Source organism: Enhydra lutris, unplaced genomic scaffold (assembly GCF_002288905.1).
Source record: "Enhydra lutris kenyoni isolate GAN:26980312 unplaced genomic scaffold, ASM228890v2 scaffoldscaffold5, whole genome shotgun sequence".
NCBI classification, from domain to species: Eukaryota; Metazoa; Chordata; class Mammalia; order Carnivora; family Mustelidae; genus Enhydra; species Enhydra lutris.
Window position 1 is genome coordinate 20,769,087 of NW_019154089.1, and position 23,434 is coordinate 20,792,520.

Here is a 23,434-nt window from a genome sequence, read left to right on the forward strand (position 1 = left end):
AGTTGAAGTGATGCAGGCCATGCCCAGCTCTGCTCATTCAGCCCCTTGTCCTTCCAGAGCAACCCGAGAGGTCATTTGCCTACTGTGGCGGGATCACAGGACAGCAACGCAGTGAGTCCCCACGAGGCCGAGCTGCTTGCCTTCTCTGCACTGTGACTGGAAAGCTCCTGAGATTGTAGGGCTTATTTGTTATCTGGCCTCAGTCCATCCTCTCCTGACACAACCAACTACTGCTTTCCTTGTGACATTGCCTCTGTTACAGCTTACACCACACGATTCACATTGCTTTCTCCACTGGAATGCAAACTTCTTGCTGGCAAGGATTTAGTTTTCTTTCTCTCTCTCTAGTCTACTCACTCCATAGTGCTTGGCATAGAGTTGGCACTTAGCAAACATGTTTTCAAAAAAATGTATAGTATTGGTTTAATTTGCAGCCCACATACAGAGGAGACTTAAAGCAAAGAGAAAATGTAAAAAAAAAAGAATTAGTTATACACAGGAAAATGATGACCGTTGTAAAACGCAGTGTTCTCCTAAGAGTCCATTCTAGTAATCTGAAGGAATGAATGAAAAATTTCAGGGCCCCGTTTGACAGTGGAAATCAAGACAGAGGGAAAAGAAACGTTAGCCCTGGAAGTGAGAAGAGCCTGTTGCCCTGTGCGCGCCAACAGGTACCCTTAATTTAGGGGCTGCAAACCTCCTTGCCTTGGGCTCCTGGAGAACCTAAAAGGACACGCCCCAGTTCTCTTCATCCACAGCATGCTCCCCCTTTCTTTTATACCTTCTTCCACTTGCTCCCCTGCAATTTCCAGGAGTTGCTTTTATTTCATTCACTAAACAATTTATGAATTGAATTAAAATAAATGAGATGCAAATAAATTCCAGGCTTTCTCCTTCATTTTCAAATTACATTTTCAGTCCACTCAACCTTTTATAATCTCATAGTGATTTTCATTTAAGAGAGCTAAATGGATATGTGATTATTGTTACAGGAACTAACACCAGACAATTAAATGTTGAGGTGTTGATAGATAAAGCTGTGTTTTGATTTGCATAAACATGATGCCAGCAAATCTAACCCTGGCAGAAATTCAGTTATAAGACTTGCGTGCCTAACTTCTGCTAATTACCACAAGTATCATTATTAAGATTTTTAATATTCAGAGTTGGGATTATAGCCATTTTATTTTAGGGCCACATTTATCTTTATTTTGCAAACTTAGTCAAAATGCATAACTGATTTATCAGGGAAAAAGCACGATTACTACTTATAATCAACTTCTACAGTGCAGCATATCAAAAATCAATTATACAGCCCTGAAATCCAGTCATTAAGGATTTAGCTACTAATCTCATTTCATTTTTTTCTTTAGGAAGATACGGCCGTTTGCAACTTTGCAGATACCAGCATAGGAAGAAAAACATGGGAGAATGCTGATAACCTAATGTGAGGAATGGAGCTCCAACTAGACAAAGGCAGAATCGTAATATGGAGTGGCCTGGCCCTGTGGGGAGATAGGCCTGGCAGGGTGGATTTCAACCCAATAGCAGCCAAAGTTATTACCTAAGTGTGATTCCCAAGTAGTGGTTAAACCCTGTGGGGCTGCATTGTTTACTCTCAGGCCAGCACTTATCTTAATCTGCAGTTACTTTAGTTATTCATTAGTGTACTGCCTATCTGCCCGTCTGGTTTCTTTCCCCACCCTTGACCATCAGGGGCAGGAGGGAAGGGATTTTACTTGGGGTGCCATATTGACTTCCAGTGCTGGCTTATAGTAGGTGCTCAGTAAATGTGTGCTGAATTTGATGAGGACTGGGATCCCTCGGTTTCCCTGCCATGGGGGAAGGGGTTAGCATGATATTAAGAATCAGACCCTCCTAGTGCTTGGTAAGTGACTAGGGCAGGACCCAGATTATCTGGATGACTGTGAACTTCATCCTTGGCCGTTAAGGATATGGGCAAGTGAGCCAGACACAAAGATGGAACTGGGACTGGGTCCTGGCTGTGCCATTTTCTAGCCCTGGTGGCTTTGGACAGGTTATGTAGCTTCCCAGAACCTGTGTTTCCTCATCTGAAAAACAGAGTTAAGTCCCCCTGTGGGGCTGTTGAAAATAAGTAAAGCATGTAACATAGAGCTTGCATCATGAAAGTCCTCAATGAGTGTTGCGTGTTAGTTTTTTGTGGATAAGCTGCCCAGTCTGGGGAAGCTACGGTTGGTTGAAAATTTCTACTGTGGTTTGCTTGTGATTTCCTCTTGGCAAGCCTTCCCTGATCACCTTAGGCTGGGTGATATCTCCTCCTCTGATTCTGTCAGGCCCTGGATGCTTTGCTTACTTTTTTTTTTTTTTTTAAAGATTTTATTTATTTATTTGACAGATAGACATCACAAGTAGGCAGAGAGGCAGGCAGAGAGAGAGAGGGGGAAGCAGGCTCCCCGCTGAGCAGAGAGCCCAATGTGGGGCTTGATCCCAGGATGCTGGGATCATGACCTGAGCTGAAGGCAGAGGCTTTACGCAGGTGCCCCGCTTCTCTCACTTAACCCACTGGATTACCCTGCGTCTACATATTCTACTGGACTGTTAACTCCTTGTGTGTGAAGAGTACATTATAAAATTTCTGTTCTTCCAGTATTCATCAAATTACTCCACACAAAGCCAGCACCAGGCACCAAGTAGTTTGTCGAATTGGCCAAAGAGTGAGAGTCGAGGGAGCAGATAGCAAGTGTGACAAGAAGACTGAAGCTATCCCAAGCTAGAGTGGAAGGTAAATCTGCACCTTTTTCTCTCCTAGTAAACAGACATGGTTTTTCCCAAAGGGATAGGGCTTCTGTCTTTTGAGAGAAAGACTTGTCTTTCCCATGGAAGAAAGGAGTAATGGAGGCTTGGGACCTGGGAAATTGCCTCAGCTCCTGAGGAAAGGGTGTATCCCCTACTACTTAGCGGTGACGAATTGGGTAGAACCACTTACCCGGAGCTTCCTGCCAAAGATGGTGACTTTGCCTTTAATCTGTTCTTTTCTTAGGCGCCACTCAATGGAGTTGAGGCCATTCTCCATGGGCAGGGAGATGTTGCAACGCCCAATGGTGGGGGTGATGGTGCCCGCTAGGACATGGGGCTCACTGTGGAAGCTGACACCCATCCCATTGGCATACATCACCCTCAGGGTACCGTTATTACAGAGCTGGTAGCTGTTCCGCACTTGATCTGGAGAAATGTAAGTGGGGGTGGGGGTAGGGAAAGAAATTATCCACTCTGTTAGTCATAAGAGAACAGAACCCCTATTTTTATAGGTTTCCATGGTACTTTGCAGCTGTCAGTCTAAGGCTGCCTTCAATTAGCACACATACAATGTTAAGGTGAGTAGCAGAGATGCTACTGATCCGTGGAAAGAAAAACATTATTAATATGTGGCACTCCAGAAATAATTATGCTGTGATATTTTTCTTTTACTCACTGAAGACTATTAATAGTACCTTTAAAGATGTGTATTGCCTACACAATTTGTGTCAATCAAATCCCTAATCTTTAACATATATATTTTATCTTAAATGGGAAAAAAAAGACTATTTCTTTTTTTTCCCTTTTGCCTACCATCTAACCTGAAGTTGATGGTCTAGCTATAGATCAAATCAAGAGAAAAGGCACCCTTCCTGGCCTTCATGCTTCTGCTGCTGACTCCACCATGATGCCAGCTCTCCTCAACAGAACTCTGGAGATTCAAACAGCATAAGGTAGACTGAGCTAGTGGGTGCTGATAACATGTGTTTATCTTCCCAAAGGGAATCTATACTAGTCAATCAGACTTGTGACCTTTTTCCTTATCGAAAAGTTCCAGGAAGGAAACGTGAGTCTGAAACTCCTTTACAGATATATTGCTTCCTGATTATTTGGGCAAAGGAGTCCAGCTTGGCTGGCTTCTGAGACGCTGGCTTTTGGGATAGTGAGCAAATGTGTATCTGTCACTCCTGCAACTGCAGCCATCATGCAGAAAGACAGAATCTACATCATTAATCATTTGGCAGAGCAGAAATAGAGTCATTGAAACAGGCTCTGTCGTGGGATAATAGTCCAGAAATGTCACCATTTATCTACTGAGAGGACACTTTTATCCTCTGACAACGGGCTAGCCCACTGACATTATATCTTAATTAAAAGAAAAATTAATCTGCACAATTCCTTTTCTTGCCAGCTCCTGTGCTTGTCCCTCACTGTGTGTCATGTCAAACAGTGCTAGTAGCTATGGGGTGGTCAGAAACCTTTGAGATCCCAGTCTTGGCAAGAGATTGCTAAAGGGCTCTGATTCCAGGGCAATCAACCCAATAAACAAGTGCTTGGAAGAAGAATCAAGATGTGGCCAAAAAAGGAAGAGGTGAAGCCAAAAGGATAAAGAGCCTTGGAGAAGGTATCTATGTGTGTTGGGTTGGTGGGGAGTGCTGATGATGGAGAGGTAAGAGCAAGTGGGGATGGCAACTGAAATTTTCAGGGAAGTACGTAGACATTCCCAAAGCTCTAGACATTTCAGTTAGTATAGATGACATTCTCCTGAATCTGATTAAGACATTTTCTACAAGACTGACCTCTTGTAGAATTTGTTTACGGTGGACACTTGACTAAAATAACAAGCTAATGGGTGTTCCTGGTCTCTGGAAGTCCTCCCAGGCTTGCTGGGGTCTGTGGGTAAGTTTAGTGGGTAGGGGGCTTACCTTGTACCACTGTGTAGGAGGCCTCCACTGAAGACAGATTGGTAATGACAGTGACATCATCATCACGGTTGGAGTTCTCAATGTCAATGGTGATGGACTTCTCCATTTCCCGGTGCAGACTGGTCACCACCCCCGTGGGGCGTGTCACATTGGTCAGGCGGCCTTCGTGGTCATAGCTGGAGGACAGACACACTGGTTTGGAAGCACAGTTACTGGAACTGAAGGCTTTCCCACCACTCAGAATCACACAAGAGCCAGAGAGACTGGAAGGTAGAGTGGCTGGGTAGTGTATCACACTGAGGCTCCTTGTCACAATCAGTAAGACCTAGCACTGGAGACCATCTATGTCCTTCCTCTTCCATACTCCTATAACCTCATCCCACTTGCCACCTCCTAGGCTTGGATTGTCAGCCTGGGCCAAATGCAAACTCCATGCCTTGGCTCAAGCATAGCAGGTCTGGCTGCCTATACCCCTTTCTCTGGTTCTACAGCCCCAAACAAACCAAGCTCTCCAAGCAGCCTTCCTAGACTGTTTTCATGATGACTCACTTGAATTCAGGCCCCGAGTCTAGGTATACCTGATCAAGTTCTGCTGCTAGAAAGTTCCCTGAGAGTGGCCTTTCTCCTTTGTGAATGTCATCTCTACTCTTCTCTTAAATTGTGGAATTATTGGTTCCATCTCCTTTAGCAAAAAGCCTTGGTGTTCCACTTGGTAGAACATTTTCCTACTCTGGGAGATCCATTATAATCAGAAAACTTGGGCCCTCCATAGGCCATAGGAAAGAGACTCTTTTTAAGGGCTGGATGTAGAGGCCTTTGAGCTTTCCCACATGAGATGTTACTAGAGAGGAGAGGAAGGGGGAACAAAGAAAGTAGTTGACTTGACCTCTAGGTATGACTCCCTCTTGACTGGGGACAAGGACAGAGTTGGTTGGTTCTGAGTGTTGGAGACTGGATCTTGTACAGCATGTAGGACAGCCAGTGAACAGAACCATTGTGGCTTATTTGACTTTGTCACAGAGGACTACAAAAGCAAATATAGATGGTGCCTGGCAAACAGTTTCAGAATAAAGGAATGCAGACCTGGTAAGTTATTTGAGAAAACATGATAAGAAATTTTGCTTCTGGAGATGCCTGAAGGCTGAAAACAGAACCACATTAATCTGGAAGGCCAGTTGGACAAAGGGTACGGGGAGGGGAGAACTTTGAGTGGGGAGCCCAGGTGTGGCTCTACCCTCATCATTTGCCCAGAGCAGTAGGCAATGGGTGGTACAGATAATACATTATAGTGGTTACACCACCAGGGCTTTCTGGGTAAACACAGATGGGAATCAGGCCCTCCAGGTCACGGGACTCCCTTTTGTCGTCTAATCTGTTAAACTGCCTCTCAGATGGGTGTACAAAGATGTTATTTACTAATAGTGACAAATTAGAATAACCCAAGTGGCCATTCATCAGAGATTTGTTAAATAAGGATATATCCATAAAGTAGAAACCTCTAAAGCCATCAAAATTAGTGACAGTGATTTTTTAAAAAATTTATTCGACAGACAGTGATCACAAGTAGGCAGAGAGGCAGGCAGGGAGAGAGGGGGAAGCAGGCTTCCCGCTGAGCAGAGAGCCCAATGTGGAGCTCCATCCCAGGACTCTGGGATCACGACCTGAGCCGAAGGCAGAGGCTTTAACCCACTGAGCCATGCAGGCTCCCCAATGACAGTGATTTCTATCCATTAGAGTGAAAAATGTATATATTATTGAGTAGAAAGAGTGGAGCACAGAAATATATTCCTCTGATAGTATACAGGGGTGAAAAATGAGTATGTGTAGAAGAAGTTCTCTCAAAATACAGACATCTCAACATTAAGGATAGTTTTCTGAGTATGTTTGTATATTCCCATATTTTAGGAATTATTTCTAACCAATATGCCTGACTTCCATGTTTTCTGACTAGAAACAAAAGGTATTTAAGTGAAATAGAGGGTAAAAAGACAAAAGATCAATGAGACTAAGAGATGGTTTTTTATTTTTTTTATTTTTTTAATTTTTATTTATTTATTTTTTTAAAAGATTTTATTTATTTATTTGACAGAGAAATCACAAGTAGGGAGAGAGGCAGGCAGAGAGAGAGGAGGAAGCAGGCTCCCTGCCGAGCAGAGAGCCCGATGCGGGGCTCGATCCCAGGACTCTGAGATCACGACCCGAGCCGAAGGCAGCGGCTTAACCCACTGAGCCACCCAGGCGCCCCAAGAGATGGTTTTTTAAAAGATAAAATTGACAACCCTTAGCTAGACTCACCAAGAAGAAAAGATGACAGGACTCAAAATCAGAAATGAAAGAAGAGACGTTACCACTGATACCACAGAAATACAAAGGATCGTAAGAGATTACTACTAAGGAGTTTCAATCAGTAATCAAAAGCGTTCCAACAAACAAAACTACAGGGCCAGATGGCTTCACTGGTGAATGCTACCAAACATTCAAAGACTTATTAATGGCAATCCTTCTCAAACTCTTCCAAAAAACAGAAGAGGAGGGAACTATTCCAATCTCATTTTATGAGGCCAGCATTACTCTGCTACCAAAACAGGACAAGGACACCACACAAAAAGAAAATTATAGACCAATATCTCTGATGCATATAGATGCAAAAATCCTCAAATCATATTAATATTTAAATCAAATGTAGAAAATCATATTCAACAGTACCTTGAGAGTGGGATTTATTCCGGGGATGCAAGGATGGCTCAACAGTTGCAGAAAAAGCATCTGACAAAATTCAACATCCACTAGTGATAAAAACTCTCAATAAAGTGGGTATAGAGGGAATGTACCTGAACATAATAGATGCCCCATATATGACAGATCCACAGCTAACATCATATCCACTGGTGAAAAACTGAAAGCTTTTCCTCTAAGATCAGGAGTAAGACACAACAATTAAGCAAGAAAAAGAAATGCATCCAAATCATAGAGAAGTAAAACTGTAACTGTTTGCCGATGATATTATGTATAGAAATTGTTAGAACCAATAAATTTAGTAAAGTTGCAGGATACAAAAATCAATACATAAAAATCTGTTGTGTTTCTATACACTAATAACCAACTTGCAGAAAGACAATCCCATTTATGATTGCATCAAAAAGAATTAAAAAAACCTAGTAAAAACTTAACCAAGGAGGTAAAAGACCTCTTATACTGAAAGCTCTAAGACATTGATGAAAGATACTCCATGTTCATGGACTGGAGGAATTATAATGTCCACACAATTCAATGCAATCCCTAACAAAACCATAATGACATTATTCACAGAAATAGAACAAACAGTCCTAAAATTTGTGTGGAACCAGAGAAGACTTCTAATGGCCAAAGCAATATTGAGAAAGACGAACAAAGCTAGAGGCATCATGCTCCCTGATTTCAAATTATATTACAAAGCTATAGTAGTCAAAACAGTATGGGATGGACACAAAAGCAGACATACAGATGAATAGAGCAGAATAGGGAGCCCAGATAAAAACCCACACATGTATGGTCATTTAATTCACCACAAAAGGGCCAAGAATATACAACAGAGAAAGGACAGTCTCTTCAATAGATGGTGTTGGTTTTCCAACTGGATAGCCACATGCGAAATAATGAAACCGGACGGTTACACAAAAATTAACCCCAAATGATAACCTCAAAGACCTGAAACCATAAAACTAGAAGAAAACCTAGGTGGCTAGCTCCTTGACATTAGTCTTGGCAATTTTTTGATTTGACCTCAAAAGCAAAGGCAACAAAAGCAAAAATAAACAAGTGGGACTGAATCAAGCTGAAAAGCTTCTGCACAGTAATCCATCAACAGAGTGAAAAGGCAACTTACTGAATGGGAGAGAATTTGTGAAAATCATATTTCTGATAAAGGGTTGATATAAAAAAAAACACCTCATACAATTCAATAGCAAAAAAAGTAAACCACCTGATTAAAAAATATACAGAGGCTCTGAACAGACCCTTTTCCAAAGAAGACACACAAACAGCCAACAGGTACATGGGAAGGTGCTCAACACCACTAATCAATGGGAAATGCAAATCAAAACCATAACGAGGTATTACCTCACACTTATCAAAATGTTTATTATCAAAAAATGTAAGAAGTAAGTGTGGGCAAGGTTGTGGAGAAAAGGAAACCCTTGCACACTGTTGGCAGGGACGTAAATTGATGCAAACACTAGGGAACATAGTATGGACGTTCCTCCACAAATTAAATCTAAAATTACCACATGATCTGGCAATTGCACTTTAAGGTATCCATCCAAAGAAAACAAGAACACAAACTTGAAAAGATAACTGCACCCCACGTCCACTGCAGCATTCTTTACAACTGTCCAGATACGGAAACAACCTAAGTGTCCAATGGAAAATTACTCGACCATAAAAAGAATAAAATCTTGTAACCTGTGACAACATGGATGGACCCTGAAGGCATTATGCTAAGTGAAATAAATTAGAAACAAATACCATATGATCTTAAAGGTGGAATCTTTAAAAAATAACCTGAGCTCCTAGACGTAGAGAATATTGGTGGTTACCTGAAATGGGAGGTAGGTGAAATGGGTGAAGGGGGTCAAAAGGTACAAATTTCTAGGTGTAAATAAGTCATGGGGATGTAATATACAGTGTGGGGATAGGTAATAATACGGTACTGCATATTACAAAGTGGCTAAGAGAATAAATCTTCAAAGTTCTCATCACAAGAAGAAGGTTTTTGGTAACTGTATAATGATGGATGTTGACTAGACTTACAGTGCTGATCATTTCACGATATATACAAACATCAAATCATTATGTTGATGTTTGACTATGTCAATTTTATCTCAATAAAAAAAACACTTCTGTTTGTGTACAGTTGACTATGTCAATTTGACTTCAGTATGTCAATTTTATCTCAATAAAAATAAGAAAACACTTTTAAGTCTTTGTGTACAGGGTACCTAATGGACTACTCAGTATCAGATAATACCTTCAACTCCTTCAGGCAAGCCGGGACTGTATGGGGAGTTGCGTGACCTGGGATCCAGGCAAAGATTTAATTCCAACGCACCTGGACCTGGATGGTGGTGCCGGCTGCCATGCTTCCTAATGAGAGCTGTAGTAGAAACTGGAGATTCTAGTTTTGGAGAACAGAGGATTGGGCTTGAGGCCAGGATCTCAGGGGCCACAGGAAGAGCATATTATGTTCTCTTTAAATTTCAAAGAAGAGTAAGTTTCCTACAGCTGTGCTAACTTGCCCATGGAGTATTTTCAGGTTCAGGTCTCTTTGCAAGTAAGTCTACACATAGTTGCGAGGAGCTATGTGTTCCAGTAATGGGATCTGGAGGCCACTTAGTGGAGCCATTGCAGTCTTGGCCTGTGTGAGGCCAAAGGGATCAAAGACTCATTTATTCAGCAAGTATTTACTGCCTGCCTACTATAAGTCCGTCACTGTTTGAGGTGGTGGAGACATGACTAAGAACAAAATGGGTGAAAATCCCTGCTTCTGTGATGTACACATGATGGAGAGGGCAAAAATAAACCATGGTTTAAAATAGAGAGTATGTCAGATGGTAACAAGTGGTAAGGATTAAAATAAAGGAGGGAGAGAGACAGAGTATGCATGTGTAGGGGTGGTTGTAATTTTAAGTAGAGTCCTGGGCCCTTGAGGGATGCAGGCTGCTCTTCCCCAGCTGACCATGTGTAAAAGTACTCAACAAAAGGAATTCACCATCTTTTTAGGAGGAACAAGAAAACCTAATGCATTTGAAGCCCTACAATTGAGAATTTGTGATAATTGGATTTATCCACATTACCAAAAAGCAGCTCTTTAAGAGACCAATCATGCAGTTTCCATGTAACTTGTGAACTTCTTCTTCTTCTTTTTAAAAAAGCATCCTGCTCCTATTTTAATTCAACTAGGGTCCCCTCCTGGAAAAATACTCTCCCAGTTAGAGCTAGTGTCTAAAGGCAGACCCACGGCCGAACTTCTTTATTATGGTCTCTAAGTCAAGCCTAATTCTGGCCTTCTGAGAGTGACATTGTTTTGTCCTCAGTCATGTCAGCCCACAAATTATCTCTGAAATGCACTGGGTCCTTAGGTGGAACTGCTAGAAAGTGAAAATCTAACAGGTGTTGGGGTTATCATATAGTTTTAGCCCAAGCTGGTGTGAGAGCTAAAGATAGCACTCAGATGGTGCCTACAGGGGTAGAATCACTGGCTGGTAAAGTCTGATCAAGTCCCAGCGCCTGAAGGATACTAGGATGCTTCTGAAATCCGAGAATGACAGCTTGGCCCAAAGGCAGAAGAGAGGAAGGGAAAGCAATTATGCAATGCAGGAAATTTCCAGCAGGTGGCAACAGCTTCCTTTCCATGCTCCCAAACCCATCTGCCCACCAACTGGAAGTGAAAATTCCTGGACTTAGGAGTTATCAACAATGGGATTTTCTGTTCTCTCGCTTGTCCCCCATTCCCTCTGCAACAGCCCCTCCCCAACTCACTAAGTTCTCAGCCAGCCGCAACACCTCAACAGAAAGCAAGCAAGGACTCCAAATGGGAGCTTAACCAGATCCTTCACGATCACAGAGAGCCAGACACTTGCAAATTCCATCCCAGTCTCAGCAGGGACTGGGGGAATCACGCCTTAGCAATTTTCCCCAGCCAGCATCCCACTGGTTAATACCTGCGGCAGCAGGCAGTGTGACCAAGCGCTGGCTGCAGGAGTGACGGAAAACAGCTTTTTTGGCAAAACAAACGGCGGGACTATTAAGCAGGAGATAATTGTTAGGGGAAATATGACCAGCTCTCACATCTTTTAATATACCTAGCACTTTATCTGTATTGATCTGCTTCTGCTAAGGAGGAAATTCAGAGTTTATCTACCTGCCTGTGCAATCAAGTGTGTTGCTGGACCTACTGGCAAATTACGGGAATCCCACCAGGATCTTGCCTTTTAGATTCTCATTTCCGCACCCATGGCAAACATGAATAATCAGCAAAGTTAATGAGCACTTGCTCTCCCAGGTGCTGTGCCTGTCCAATATTCTGAAACTGGAGAGGCAAGCAGGCAAAAGAAATCGCCAGCCCTTGTAGGGAGGATGTTCAATATCAGAGACCCAACAGTGCAAATCACTTCGAAGTCAGGGAGAGGGGACATGAATATCTTGAGGCCACAAGGTGACATTAAAGTCAGGAAAACAGGGGCACCTGGGTGGCTCAGTGGGTTAAAGCCTCTGCCTTCAGCTCAGGTCATGATCTCAGGGTCCTGGGATCGAGCCCCGCATCAGGCTCTCTGCTCAGTGCAGAGCCTGCTTCCTCCTGTCCATGTCTCTCTCTCTGCCTGCCTCTCTGCCTACATGTGATCTCTGTCTGTCAAATAAATAAATCTTTAAAAAAAAAAAAAAAGGAAAACAAAGTGACTGAGCAATTCTAAAAGTTACGTGGACAGCCAATCCTGCTGCCAGCTTGGATAGGGTGCTGTCGAGAAATACTTTACAAATGTACTTACTCATAGAAAGTTGTCCATCCTGTTTCATCACTCTTGGTGGCTAGGAGGCCAGTGTTTCCATCATAGGTCATGAGGCCAAGCTCCAGATTCTGTGTGGACACGACTTTGAGACCTCCATTGGTGCCCACTGTGAGGGTGATGATCTGGTTGTCAGGCATGAGCAGGTGGCGGGGCACGCCACTACTGTCCCGACGGATCTTCAGGGAATTCCCGTTATTGTCAGTCAGTTCAGTGACATCGTTGTCAGCACTATAAGTGAAATTGTACAAGTACTCCCCAGTCACCAGGCTCACAGTGTACTGGTGGATGCCATCGGCGTTGAAAACATACAACTCCTGTTCTCCGGGGGATGCAGCCTCATACTGGTTGAAAGCATTAAGAACAGGCTTGTTTTTGCTGACCGCCCTGATCCGAATATTTCCAAGGTCTGCGATGTAGATGGTACCATCCGGAGCTACAGCTAAGGACGATGGGGAATTCAAGATGGCGTCAGTCGCGTAGGCATCGTCTCCCGAGTAGCAGTTGCAATTGACGTCATTTTTGCAGTCACAGTCTGAGGCTGCCCCAGCTAAAAGGCAGATCTCCCCGTTGGTTGTGACCTGGCGTAGACGGTTAATCTTCTTCTCATCCGTCTCGGTGATATAGAGGACCCCAGTGTGAGAAATGGCGATGGCACTGGCTGACTCCAGGGCGGAATGAATGGCTAGTTTGCTGAGGGAGTAGTCAATTCCAGGAACCTGGCAGTGCATGGGGCGTCCTGCGATGATGCTGACTTGGTGATTCTCAGTGATTCGAAGGATCACGTTGTTCTCGAGAACATACAGGGAATTGTCCATGGGGTTGACAGCAAGGTCTGTTGGCCACTCCAGGCGAACCTGTGGATGACATGGCATCAAATTAAGGAGCAGCCTCTAACATGCCCAGTGTTTAACAGTAGGGCACATCTATTGGTTTTATGCAGCTGGGGAAAAGGACTTTTTTACCCACACTATATGAGAAGTGCCCATCACCAAACCACTTGCTAACTGCCCATGTTGAGTGTACACATGTAACAAACATTTCCTGTGATATCATCTACTGTGCCTAGAGTAGATCACCAGCTCTAGCCATGATGCTCTTCCCCGTCCCAGATGATTGGACCAAGGTCATAGTCCTCATATACAGTTGTACAGATAATTCACTGCACAAGGGGCTAATGTAATCCATCACAGCCTCTGCTCACCAAGCTATGGGCCTAAGGAGGCTATGTTCATTTCGAGGCAGCTCTTTTATCTAATACACAAAAGAAGCCACGCTGATTTTGTGGGCCACCAATGCACAGGCTGGCTAGTGAACTACAACTTGAGAATTTGCTGGAAGAAATGAACTGGGCCTTTTCTGCAAAACTGAAGGGACCATCTCAGTGGCAACTGTCAGTTTGTTGTGCAATTTGAGCTGAAATTAATGAGGTTGACTAAAGGTTGAAAAGGCCCTTATAGACAGGGCAAACATGTATTTCAGGATGTTTGAGGATCTATCTAATAAAGTTCAGTTTCTCCTGCTGCACATCTGTATGAGCCTCTCTTCTCTGCCCCCATAAGAGCCCATACCAAGATAATATCACTTGGGAGATTATTGTAGACAGCTCTGCTCTAGTTTACTACTGCACAAAGTAAAGGTTTATATAGTAAGGATGCAATCATTTCAGATTAACAGGGAAGTTCTGATTGACATATAACACTGTATAGTACATTCTCAAACCTGCAATAATGATGGAGAAAAGAGGTAATTACACAGTAACTCCTACCCTGTAATCTGCCATGGCTGGAGTGTGTCACCAGCTCCACTATCTGAGCAGAAATCACCCCCACCCCCCAACCCACTGCTTTCCTTTCTCTCTTGTGCTCTCTCTCATTCCTATCTGACATTTCTCATTCCATCTTGCTGTCTAGTTCATCTCAAACCTTCTACAAACAAACCTGTAATCTGTATCTATATTTCTTCCTCCCACTCCACTTTCAACCCAAACAGGCTGCAGGTGAGAACTTCAGGCTAAGAGCCAAGTGTGGCATAGTTGATGAAAAATAAGAAAGTCCTACCTGGGCCACATCCATGCTGGAGTCACAGCTCAGTGGCCGGACAGCAGTGAGGTCGTTGGAGCCCAGCAAGGTAGAGATGATTCCATTCTGGTCAACCTTCCGGATCATGGTGGCATCAACAAAGTACATGAGCCCGTTCTTGTCTACTGCAATACCTGATCAAGACAAACAGTGGGAGTGTGTCTCTTGGCAAGGAGTAGGGCTTGAGGGGTAGAGGTAGGGATGCTCTATTGGGCATTACCTTCTAGGACTGGGGACCTTACTGGATGAATGCTCAGGCTTCGAGCAGTGGCTCTCAACCTTTAAAGGTAACACCCTTTCTCATGAGCACTGTGCTGAGACCTGCATAATTCCTGGGGTGCTGGCTGTATCACCACCCAACTGAAGAATGAACTTTGGGCTGCAAATGAGCTAAGTCTACAAATAAATGAATGGGGAAATAACTTGGCATCTGCTCTCTTCAGAAAAGAAGTTATTTCCCAAGTTCATTACTTGAAAAATTATTGGTAGTAAATTACTTGAATACCCTTCACAACTAATTACAACAACAAGATGGAGAAACAGGGATTCTTGCTATCACAGACTCCCAATTCAAAATATATCCTTCAGGAAACATTCCCAGTTAAGCCTTGACTCTACTCAGTATGCCCTGGGGGAACACCTGTCCTAGCACTCTCCCTGTAAATGCACACAGTGGCTTCTATTTCTTGTGCACCTTCACCCTATGGCCCAAGCCCAAGGTTCCTCATCCTTAATCCACACTGCCAGATCCTTTAGTGGTAGCTAAGAATGCTAATAAGAACTGGGCCTTCGAAGGACCAATCCGTCCTTAACCCTAAGTATCCTTGGTCCTTATCAAACAGAGTTCCTTCAATTCTAGGAACATTCCCCCATCCCCCTGGCCAATCCCAGGTCCTTGGAAATTAATCGCATTCTTAACTGCTACCATTCACTGGACTCTTAAAAAACGTCAGGGCCTGTGATTAAGACTATGCACATTATTGTCGAACATGAACATCTGGGAGTGGTTGGAGGCCCTCACTGGGCTCTGTCTCCAGCCTGAACAGTCGCCACTCTGGCTCATGGAGCTAACATTTCCCCCTGACTCCGTGTGACTGGCAGCAGTCCGAAATCTCTAGGAGCAGTCCACCCCACTTTCCATTTGTGGTCTATGTGGGTGATGACGTTTACTTCAGATAAACACAATTTTTTTTTTTTTAAACACCCACACATCAAAGCAAACTATCAGAGTAAGATTACTATAGGGGAAGCTATATTTGGGATTGCCTGGGCTTAGTTCACTTCCAGTTAAGAAGCAAGCCAAGCTTGAGACAAACTTATTCTCGGGGAGGGGTTTTCTTCCTTGGTAGCCTTTACCTCGAGGGCTCATCAGGGTGGCATCCACGGCCTTCCCTCCATCCCCACAACGGGCTTCATCGAAGGGCAAGCATTGCTCTCCGGTCCCCGCCACCACTTCTGAATTCCCAGCCAGGTCTTTAGCTCCACTCAGAGACTTGACTCGGTAGATTCGCCGACTGTTGGTGTCAGACACGTAGAGAGAGCCGGACACAGGGTCTACTGCCAAATAGTATTTGTGTGCTGGGTTGTTGCTTTGGAAGAAGCAGAGAGAGAAATGAGAAGGGGGCTAAGCAGCTGGCCTACGGGATCAAAGAGATGACAAAAATCCTAGCAAGACTTTAGACATTTCTAGCGTCTTTCCACTTTATTGAACTGGAAAGAATCTAACACAACAGCTTAGTGTTCTCACACGTCCTGGCTCTTAGCTACTGCCTTCTGACTGGACCTAAGCTCCTCAGGCTACGCAGAGGGTTCATCGTTTCCCATCGTGCTAAAATACCATGGTTTCATTTAGCTGGTAGGAAAGATTCCGCTCTGGTCCTGCTTTTGTGTTCATGTTTTGTGTGTATCAGTCTTCTTTACCTCCCCCTATGGGTTTGATATGTTTCTCAAGTGGGATTGAGGAACACTTCCATGAGACAAGGTTTTCTTTCTAGTCCATGTTTTCTCAGTGCTTCCAGGATACCAGATCCTGAAGACTGGGGCAACCTAAAGTTTTCCTAACTTTGTGATGGGAGGTTCCCAAAGGGATTCCCCAGTCCGCACCTCAGATCTTCTCTACTCTCCTTCAGTGTGGATATGAATAAAGTTGGCTTTTTTTTTTTTTTTAAAGAAATTTGATGTCTTGCTGATATCACACCCAGAATCTGGATTACTGAGGGAGGAGACATAGTTTTCAAATTTGGGTACTAGTGAGGCCACAGGTGTGAACCAAGATCTGTCAAGGCCCTAAGCTACACTAGGACAGAAATTCTCTTGTGTGTGAGAAATGTAATAGGAAGGCACTAAGCCTCAGAGACTTGGACCTCTTTCTCTGCCGTGCATCTAGCTGTTCTACATGCTGCAGATCAGGACAGACTAAGACACAGGAAACTCTAAACTCAACACTGACACAGCTGGTGACCTGAGGTAAGTCTCTTGGCCATGTTGGGTCCTAGATTGCTGGTTTGGATAATGAAGAAATCGGGTCATTGCTCATGTCCCTTTTGGCTCAAAACCCTACTGTTTCTTCCCTTTGCAGTGTCTATCGCGTTATGGAGGTTCCGACCAGAATAGGAGCTCATGCTATTCCTATACTGTTATTAAATCACTGCCTCTAGGATACCTCTAGTCAATGCCTCTCTGCCCTAGGGTGGTAGACAAGGTTTTGATGCCACATGCTGAAAATGAGCACAGGCCTCTTGTTTTTCAGTTATTTTTCCATTGTAGTTTGGAATTATAGGAAGGAAAGGGATGGGAGAGGTGAAGGCAAGGTGAGGGGGATCATTGTGTTGGATGCATTTGTCTTGTAGACATCAGCTGGCAAATTACTAATTAAAACACCCCTATTTGGGTTCTTCCCTGATTTAAGGAAGAAAAGAACTATGAAGCTATTTTTAGGAACAATTTGTGAATCGAGACCATCTTTAATTCCAGCTTCTCCTCAGGTTGCTATTAAGACACATAATTGAACTGGAAGTCAAGGTCTTTCTAAAATTCGAGCCTAGATAACTTGTTTAAAAGAGTAGGCTACCAGGGTTCCTTTTCTTTCCTTCTCTATCTTCCTACTTCTTCTCTTTTTTATTTCTTCTTCTTCTTCTTTTTTTTTTGGCTATTAACTCTTTAGAGAATATCCACATATGCAAAACAAATTAGGGCAGAAAGGGAAAACTTCATGCCATTTTTTAATTAGATGCTGTACTTTGTTACTGAATGAATAGTGGCTGGTGTGATCAACAGAAGGATGAGGGCACTGCACATCTGTGCCTATCTATGAGCAAGATAATTAATTCTGGGCTTTCTAGGGAGCCCAATTCAAAGAGGCTTTTCAAAAACTCTGGCAGAAGAGCAGATGTGTGAGGATGTGGGGTCAGTCATTGCTGGAGTCTTATTCTTCCCCATGGTGTCATACCCATCCCAACCAAGATTCTTACAGAGACTCTTGGGTAGATGGACAGCCGTGTTTCCATATCTGTGGCTATGGTGAAGGTCAAATGGGATATGTGAATTTGAATGGAGAGTGTCCTTCCAGGGCATTGTTGATTTTTTTTTTAAACTTGGCCCAGTTTGGGTACCTATAAGCATCCCAGTTTTGGAGTATGGAGGAGGAGGCCAAGGGCTTATATGCATGGCTTTTCCACAGACTTTGATGATCCTGTAAAACCTGACTCCTCTCTATGTCTAATTCTCATGTAACATCAGGAAGAAGTCCCTTCCCTGTTTCATTTCAAGAAGTAAGAAGAAGCATTCCCTTGAGTATTAAAATACATCGTTTTGCTTTTCTATCTTCTTCCAAATAAAAAGGCCACCTTTCCTCCATTTCAGTGCAACCTGGGGTCCTGACATTTTCGTGACTTTGTAATGGGAAGCTCCCCAGAGCCATATGCACACATATGTGTGTTGTGCACTATATATGTGAATTTTACCAATATTGTTTTAAATGATAACCTGGAGCAGTTGAATGACAAAGGCTATTTAGACAAAAACTACTTGGACTACACCCTACCTACTACTTAAAAGTGATTTAACTCGATGAAAATTCCCAATGCATCTGACTGTTGGATTCATTCTGACCAGCAGATTGGCAATTAACTTGTTTTTTTTTTAAATGACCATATATCCAGGGGAAAAAATCATTAATGAGTTGAAAATGAGTTTTTGACCCGTTTCCAGTTCATTAAAGCTTTTGTGAACCCAGTCCAGCATTTACAAAAGCCAGAAGTTTGCCTCAACTGTTTAGCCCAATTATGGACCGCACTGAGCAGTCAGGATAAAAGTTCGCTGAGGGTTCATTATCTTGCACTTGCATCTCCCGGAAATTCTAATTACTGTCAGCTTATTTGGTTGCTTTTTGACTGCATTTCATAATTGCTAAAGCTTATCGTATCCACAACACACAATTAGCACATAAAAAAGTTACTATATTTGGTACATAAAAATACACAACATTACACAAGAAGCACAAAACAAAAAGCAAACACAAGGAAGCAAACAAACCATATCAAATTATACGGGAAAGAGTTCTTGGTCTTACCTATGTTTAAACTCTTTATTTCTTTATAGAAAGAAAACAGAAGGAAAAAGAACAAACAGTTAGCTGAAGAATTGATGATAAAGCAAACACAACATTTTCATTTCTTATATAAAGGGGCCCAAAAAAAGCAGTCTTTTTTTTTTTTTTCCCTTCTAGCTGACAGCTCCTGACTCAGTCACGTGGGGAGAACTCCTGATTTTGGACTCCTCCTGGCCATTGAAAAATCTAGACAAGAATGCTTGAATTCTCTGACCAGCAATGTGGCTGTCCCATGACATAGGTGGCAATAGGTGAAACAGGTCTTCCGGCTAACGAAAGGATTCCAAATAGGTCACCTCTTGAGTGCCAATACCTATTGATGAGTAAGGGCTGGCAGGAGGGCGGGGGTACGATTCTGAAGCCAAATGCAGGCCCAGCTGTAGAGTGCTGTGACTCATTTGTAATGTCTGTCCTGGGTGTGGGAAGGAGCCTGGTGCCACCTGTGCCATCTATTTGCCATTGGTGCATTATAGGGTAGAGTCCGCACCACCCAAGAAAGCCTCTTCCCAAATCCATCTGCAGTTTGGCAATCATTCTGTTGGACCCTGAGAGTCTTAACCATTTCCTATCCCTGCTCCATGATACCTTCCCTCTCGCTGTCTCATTCTGCATATCTGGGACCCCAAGTATGCATTCTTTCTTACAGATAACACCCATAGGTAAAATTCATGGCTATTAATATCCACTCATAATTGCAGCCAAAGACTCCAGTTACTATTTCTTTTCTGGGAAAGTGGTAAATGTTTTGTTTGTTTTTGTTTTTAGAACAAAAATACATGCCAATTTCAACAGGAAAGTGGCTAGAGTTAATAGCATTAGGTGAAGAGGAGAGAAGCTAAGGTCTCAATAAAGTGAACTGCTTCTCATTCCTGAGGCTTCTAAGACCACAGTGGAAGGAGTCCTTAACCCCTCTTCCCTTCTGGTTGAGGAACCAGGCTTCACGGAAGGGGCAAAGAGGGTTTAATGTCCTGATTCCTGCTTAGGTGAAGCCCGGGCCTCTGCCAGGGGCCATGATTAGTAGTGGGTTTGCACAGGGATTACATTTTTATATTTTATTCCAATGTGTTAGTTTTCGTTAAAAAAAAAAAAAAAGTTAATTAAATGATGCTGATAACTCCTGAGCTCTGAATGACATAGTGCAATTTAAGATTCATTCTGCAAAGCCTGGTATGTCAGCGTGGCAGCCGGGAATTCTCGCGTCTATTTTATATTGCTTAATGAAAGTGAAATGTTATCTGCCACCAGTGGTAGTCATATTTGGCTCTTAATTATTGCAATATCAATTCCAGTTTTTTAGTCAAGATTTTGTGAAAAGACTGGTTGGGATTTGGGTCTGCAGACCTGACCTACTTCTTTCCTGAGAACATCTGCTTTAAGTTGATTAATATAATATCTATGCTGGGGAAAGGAGAAGGGCAGGAGTGGGGAGACCAAGTCACTGAGGGTATAGTCCAAATGATAATATGGATATGAGCTTTGGAGAAAGGCTGAGTCACTGCTATACCAGTCCAGGGCCATTGGCAAAGTGGGTGCTTAGCAGCCAACAACCTAAAATAGCAGCACTGAGTCAGTCTATGTAGATCAGCACTGGGGCCTTCCTTACAAGGACAGGCCTAAGATGTGTGTCCATGCCTCAATAATGCAAACCCTTTAGGCAGAGCCTTCAAGGGCAAGGTGGTCTTGGATTCAAGAATCAAGATGGCTTAGCTCTGCACATTGTGAGTCTCAGTGAGTCCTCTGGGAGGTCTTCAGGGCTCTCCAAACACAGTTCATCGTGCAGAGCCCTCATCAGGCTGTCTTGTGATTTATGTGTGTGTGTTTGTCTTCCTCACTTTGTTGTGAATGGGAGCAAGTAAATATGGATACGGCATACTCATCTCCTTGGTGCTGATTCTTAGTAGCGAGCCCTGGAGAGAGTAAGGACTGGGAAAATGGGTTCTTGAGTGAGAGAAGGAAGAAATGAGGCTGCTTCCCTTAGTGCTGGGCAGACCATGCCTTGGACTTGTTCCAGTCACTCATGTTCTGCTCAGAATCACAAAGCTGCAATCAGTTGAGACTATTGCCTCCTTCCTTTCCAACTATCCCTGTGCCATAGAATAGGGTGAAACTGGAGTGGCCCCAGTTTTATGTTTGTTTGAATTCTAAGGAAAGGGAAGCTGGTTGGGATAAATTTAGTTTAGATTTGGGGGAGCATGTTTATGTGACTCATATGGAGTTCTTTCTCTGTCTAGTTAGATTATTGTTAGTCATTATGGTATAGGAGTGGCTTTCAGATTGTGCAGATTCATCTAGCATTATTACTGGGAGTGTAATGCCCCATGTCACCAAATGAGTGTGGCTTGGCTTACTCTGAGTGGACCCCTAGCTCATTCCATTGATGTTAATGGCCTCCACAACTTGAGAGACATGGAACCAAGGACAAATTCCAACACAAGGCAGGACACAGGTCTGTGTCTCCTTTAACTCAAGCAGTGGGTCTAGAACCCCTATTGTGGACCAAACACTATTCTAGGCATCCAAGGGCTAAGATGCCAGAGGTGCCTGCTCTACAGAAGCTTACATGCTAGCACTCTAAAGACTTACACAGAATATTTCACTATTACCAGGACATCAATGACAAGTTGGCTCATGAGTGTCCACTCAAAGACTACTCAGATTATTCACTGTACAAGGAAACCTGAAGTGCCCAGAAATACTATGAGAGAAGCTTGATTAAGGCTTTCCCCAAATTTTAAACTCTAACAATTTTCACGACATCACCAGTAATCAATTGTGAACATGAAACATTTACTAATTTATCAATTATCTGAAACACATTTTGACTATCATTGTCCTAGAGGAAAGACAGAATATTGATCTATTCTTTCTATAGATAATGACAGTATAAAATCATTGTCATATTAAAAGATGATCAAAGAGTATGCAGCCAAAAAGTATAGGAAAACAATTATCATGGAAGTGTACTAGTACTTAATGAATAAAAAAATTTAGGTAATTTATCTGGACTTTGTGATGTTTGTACTAATTTTCAGTTTTTCAAAACGTGTAATTTGTTTTGGTTTCTTTTCTGATCCTGAGTAATATTCAGTTTCACTCTGAAATTATGTAAGATTCAGGCTCCATGAAACCTGGACCTGTCTTAGTAAAAGAGCTTTGAAAACAATGCCAAGAATTGCTCAAAGTTTCATGGGAATATTGTGGTTGTTGTATTTCTGGGGAGGGATGCTGTGTTGTATTTTGTTTCATGACTTTGGTGTTTATACTCTGACCAGACAAGGAAAGCATTTCCTTGGTAACTAGAACCATATATTCCTCCCTAACATTCTATACTGGTATCAAGCAGCATCTCCTGTTGAAATTCTCAGGCAAAGCTTATCTTTGGTGAAGGATTCTTCCAACCTCTTCTGCCCTTGCCCTCGTTCCTAGGCTCTCACTCTTTTGTGACTCTTCCCTCTCCAGCACTAACACGTCTGGACTGGACAATTCCCTTCCCTAAAGCTCTTCTCTGATGCAATGTTGCTATTGCCCCACTTCAACAGCACTGTCAGAATCTCAGCATGGGGAAGTGTTTAGTTGGGAAGTCGAAGTGATATTTAATATCATAATGTAATTTTGTATTTGGAAAATATATATTTTTTTAGAATTTCAAGTATCATAGAAAGTGTGAGATTCTTATGTCTTAGTACAAGAGGTCAAGTTAAGAAAAGGGAGAGAGGCACTGTCCCATACCTTATAATTTATTGCCTTCCATTGTGATCCAATCCCTAAAATAATCTCAAGTTGGGGAGGAAGGTAAGATTTTCCTACAACAGAAATTCACTCTAGGATGTCAGTGACTGATAAATTTACTCTATAAGCCTTGGGTTTTCCAAGGATCACCTGGAGAGGGTGTAGTTGTAAGAAAGGAAATGGGCTGCTAAGGGTGGATAACGGGTTTTTTGGGAAAGTGGATATTGTAAATGTCTTGAATGCCAATGGAACTGAAACATATGAGCGATAACCATTTTACCTAAGAAGGCAGCTCTTTTTAACATTAGAAGCTTTCCAAGTGTGTAGAACTCTGCCCCTGTATGTTTTGGATAGGCAAAGGAAGGAGGAATAGAGAAGGATAGTGAAGGAACCATGGGAACATTTATATACAATTCTGATTCAGAAGCTCAGCTCTGGGGTATATAAGTGAGATTGGAAGGGCACCGACTTCTGAAACGAAATCATTCAGCTGCCATCTCACAATGGAGAAAAGACATAAGCAAGACAGTTCTCTTTCCCCTCCTCCCTCCCTCTGCTGGTTACTGTTTTGAAGAGAGGGGATTGACAGCCCTTTGTTTTCTGGTATGTAGTGGGAAGAAAAGAAAAATCAAACCAGTGTTCTTGTAAAAGCTTACTTTTAATCATCTCTGGATACTTGACTGATGAAAGCAAGAATAAGTCCAAAGGTGGTTAAAAAGTTTAAAAACCAAACCAAACCAAACCACACATCTATTGAGGGAAATTGGCAGT

General features: G+C 42.8%; 1 protein-coding gene across 2 annotated transcripts in view; it reads right to left on the reverse strand.

Annotated features, from left to right (window-relative positions):
- The window catches only part of LOC111140927 (teneurin transmembrane protein 2), a 934,316-nt gene that overhangs the window by 44,689 nt on the left and 866,193 nt on the right, over nucleotides 1-23,434 (reverse strand). The window contains exons 24-29 of one of the 2 annotated variants that reach the window (XM_022493193.1): nucleotides 18,896-18,916; nucleotides 15,682-15,914; nucleotides 14,305-14,459; nucleotides 12,227-13,101; nucleotides 4,704-4,879; nucleotides 2,969-3,204 (exon numbers count right to left, since the gene is read on the reverse strand). In XM_022493193.1, coding sequence (XP_022348901.1) covers nucleotides 2,969-3,204; nucleotides 4,704-4,879; nucleotides 12,227-13,101; nucleotides 14,305-14,459; nucleotides 15,682-15,914; nucleotides 18,896-18,916 — 1,696 coding nt within the window. The remainder of the gene's footprint in view (nucleotides 1-2,968; nucleotides 3,205-4,703; nucleotides 4,880-12,226; nucleotides 13,102-14,304; nucleotides 14,460-15,681; nucleotides 15,915-18,895; nucleotides 18,917-23,434) is intronic. The other variant, XM_022493194.1, reaches the window with a different exon arrangement.